Source organism: Macadamia integrifolia, chromosome 12 (assembly GCF_013358625.1).
Source record: "Macadamia integrifolia cultivar HAES 741 chromosome 12, SCU_Mint_v3, whole genome shotgun sequence".
Classification (NCBI taxonomy): Eukaryota; Viridiplantae; Streptophyta; class Magnoliopsida; order Proteales; family Proteaceae; genus Macadamia; species Macadamia integrifolia.
In genome coordinates, this window is record NC_056568.1 from 29,810,425 (window position 1) to 29,813,517 (window position 3,093).

Genomic DNA, 3,093 nt, shown 5'->3' on the forward strand with positions numbered 1-3,093 from the left:
TTTTTGTTTTTGTAAGCAAACAATTCCCAAATCCGAATCCGAACTCAAATTTTATTATCTCCATTTTTTTTTACCAATATTTTAACCAAATCGTTAAATTAATGAAACGAATTAACCCAAATAATTCTTCATCCGAATAATTCCTCGAATCTGATAACCTTAATTCTGGTATATGCCTTCGAGCTTGTTTGGGTAAACAAAAGCCCTCAAGCTCCTGGTTGATAAAGACTTGTGGACAAAAGCTGTGGGAAGTTCTAACCCCCACTGGCTACCGCTTGGTTTGAGGACTCAGTATCGGTAACGGGTATTAGTCAAGGCCAATATTGATCCGATACTGATCAGCCAAGATCGGACAGAAATGACATTATTTTTAATAAAAAAAACATCTTTTTGAACTATTTTACTCTTTATCCATATCAAACCGGGATCGGTCAAGACTGAATACAATCCGATCTGGAAGATCCAATTCCTCAAACCATAGTCCACAGAAGCCACTGGGTATTATAGTCAAGAAGGTAAACTGAATTCGATTCTAATGATTATTGGATTAGTTTTCACAATGTTTAAAATAATAACATAAAGTCATTAATAATAATAATAATAATAATAATAATAATAATAATAATAATAATAATAATAATGTGAAAGAGTCCTTTAAAAGGCAGTGTAGACACTACAATAGCATAGCATGAGGCCAATGGAGAACTTAATAGAAGCATCAACAAAGGTTGGTGGTCATTTCACCTCCCATTGTGTCTGGTCATAGAGGTCAAAGTTCAAACTGTCTTTTAGGCTACAAATTATTCCTATCTTACAAATATATGTACCAAAAAAACGAGAGAGAGCTCTACCCAGCCGCAATCCCCACAACCAAACCGATGGAGAAGTGAAGGCTGATTGTGAAAAGACACCCCTAAATAGCAAAACTAGGTGCACAAACCAAGTAATATTGTTTCGCAGAGACTAAGGAAACTTTCTCCATCCTATTTAGCCATATTAGGGAACAATTTCTCTAGATTCATAAAAGATGTGCTAAATTGTGAACTATGTAACCGCACCACAAATGGGGATTAGAGACAAAACATAGTATGAAGTATTAACTTTCATTTAAAAGTCTAATGCAACTGGAAGAGGTACAACAAAAAACAACAACCCATCAACAGCGTAAGGCCTAAACGTCATCTCACATTGTAATAACTTAACCCACAATTTAGTCAAAAAACAGTGGACAACCCTGGTCGAGTTACAAGCCATATATGTCACAAGAGTCCATCCTCTTGATGTATCCATATGTTACATCCTCAAGGCAGTAGCTTAGTTTCCGAACAAATTTACGCATTTGGCTCAAGTTCTGAATGTGCTGCAGGCCTTCAGAGTAATCTCATCTTCCTTCTTCACACAAATCAAGATCCTATGGTTGGAAATCTTATTTTATAAGGGGGCTGAGAGCGTCTCCTTCCCAACCAAGCTTAAGCATTTGATCCACCACTTCCACCCAACTGCAAGCACAGAATGTAGCCAACTTAAAGCGAGTTTCTACAAAGATTAGTCTATAAGGGAGCAAGAAAAGTAAGTTAAAGTTAGAGCTGTGAAGAGTTAGGTAAAATTACAGCCGGATCAGTGAAGACTATCAACTTTTTATTTGCTGTTGACACTAAAAGGTTTGTGTTATCCTTGTTTAGAGCCATAGCAGTAATATCCTGCCCTTCTCCTAACTTCAATGTATGAAATACCTGCCAGCAGCACACGATTCTTGATCGGTTAGAAACTGAATGTCCTAAAAAGGACAATAAGAAGAAGACAGAAATGCAAAGTGACCCTAGTTTCACTATTTATTTCATACCTTAAGTGAGTGCAGATCCAGGAAACAAATTGAAGGCACCGGAACAGTCAGCCTGTTGTTAGGGCTCTTCCTATTCACTCCTAGGTCAATACCTTCAGCCTCATTCTCATTGGATTCCACATTTCTGCTGGTATTATTGGTCCCATCATTATCCAAACATGAACTAATCGCAATCAGAGCATTTTCTCCATCAACTGAGACTTCCATGCAACTAATGCTGATAGGGCCAGATGACAATTGTGCTGTGGCAATCGGAATCCCATTGACAGTGTAGGTGCTGAGCCTCTGCTCTGATTTGATCCAAGTAATTAGGACACCTCGAGATGAAAGGCAGAGAGAATGTGCCTCCACACCCACCAGTCTCGTGATCAAACGGCCCTTTGCTATAGAATGAAGCAGCACGTCCGAAGAGTTGGAGCATGAAGCAACTACTGCCAGCTCAGAACTGACACAGCAACAAGTTATTTCACTAAGATGGCCTCTGAGGACGTGTATTGGGCCTTCGATACGCCGTCTCTGACTACTGTCTGCCAAGATGTTTGCTAGATGACCACTACTAGAATAAGTTGTTGCGCCAGATGAAATTGTAGGGTCTGAAATATTGCTTGAATGTGATGCAGAAGCCCTTTACTCTTATGTTTTGCAGTTTTGAAACTAACCTTGCATTGTTTTCCGAACACACAATACTTGGAGAAGTTCAGTTTACAAGTTTTTACTCTCTTCAACATTTTCCTTTTATGAAAATCCATCAATCCTCTTTCTCCCATATGCCCTAACCGCATATGCCACAGATAGGTATCATCTGTATCAAATACTGCATCTATAGTCACAGATGCTCCACCTATAACTGTGCTCCCTATGAGTCTGTATAGGTTTCCTGCTAGCTATCCCTTTATGACAACCATTACACCCTTAATAACTTTGAGAACTCCACCTTCTGCTATGTACTTGCAGCCATTTGAGTCAAGTGCCCTCAAAGATATTAAGTTCTTCCTTAATTCCGGTACATGTCTCACATCTGCGTGAAACACCATATATGGTTATACTCAAGACTATGGAGCTTAATTCGATCCATTTTTAGGTCGGCTCGTTTCTTTTCAGAAATAGCCTTTCCTAGCTGAAGCCCTATCTGAGTGTCCCTGGAATATTTTTAGAAATAGTCTATCCACAGTGAAAGTTCTGTCAGAGTGCCACCTTAGCCTAGCCCTCCCTTAGGCTATCCCTAGTGGAAGATCTGTCGGAGTGCCACC

At 39.3% G+C, this 3,093-nt stretch overlaps 1 protein-coding gene across 1 annotated transcript; it reads right to left on the reverse strand.

Annotated features, from left to right (window-relative positions):
• Positions 1 to 1,469: 1,469 nt before the first annotated feature.
• On the reverse strand, positions 1,470 to 2,084 carry LOC122056928 (BEACH domain-containing protein C2-like). Its single transcript, XM_042618894.1, has 3 exons — positions 1,844 to 2,084; positions 1,611 to 1,733; positions 1,470 to 1,499 (listed from the first exon to the last, which is right to left on the reverse strand). Exons 1-3 carry the CDS (start codon positions 2,048 to 2,050, stop codon positions 1,470 to 1,472), a joined length of 360 nt encoding a protein of 119 aa, XP_042474828.1. The 5' UTR covers positions 2,051 to 2,084.
• Between the last annotated feature and the right edge of the window lie 1,009 nt (positions 2,085 to 3,093).

Coding starts and splice junctions, on each gene's coding strand:
- LOC122056928 (XM_042618894.1), bottom strand. CDS start 2,050: ATGGAAGTCTCAGTTGATGGAGAAAATGCTCTGATTGCGATTAGTTCA. Junction 1,734..1,843: donor TGGATCTGCACTCACTTAAG/GTATGAAATAAA, acceptor TGCTGCTGGCAG/GTATTTCATACATTGAAGTT. Junction 1,500..1,610: donor TAGTCTTCACTGATCCGGCT/GTAATTTTACCT, acceptor CTGTGCTTGCAG/TTGGGTGGAAGTGGTGGATC.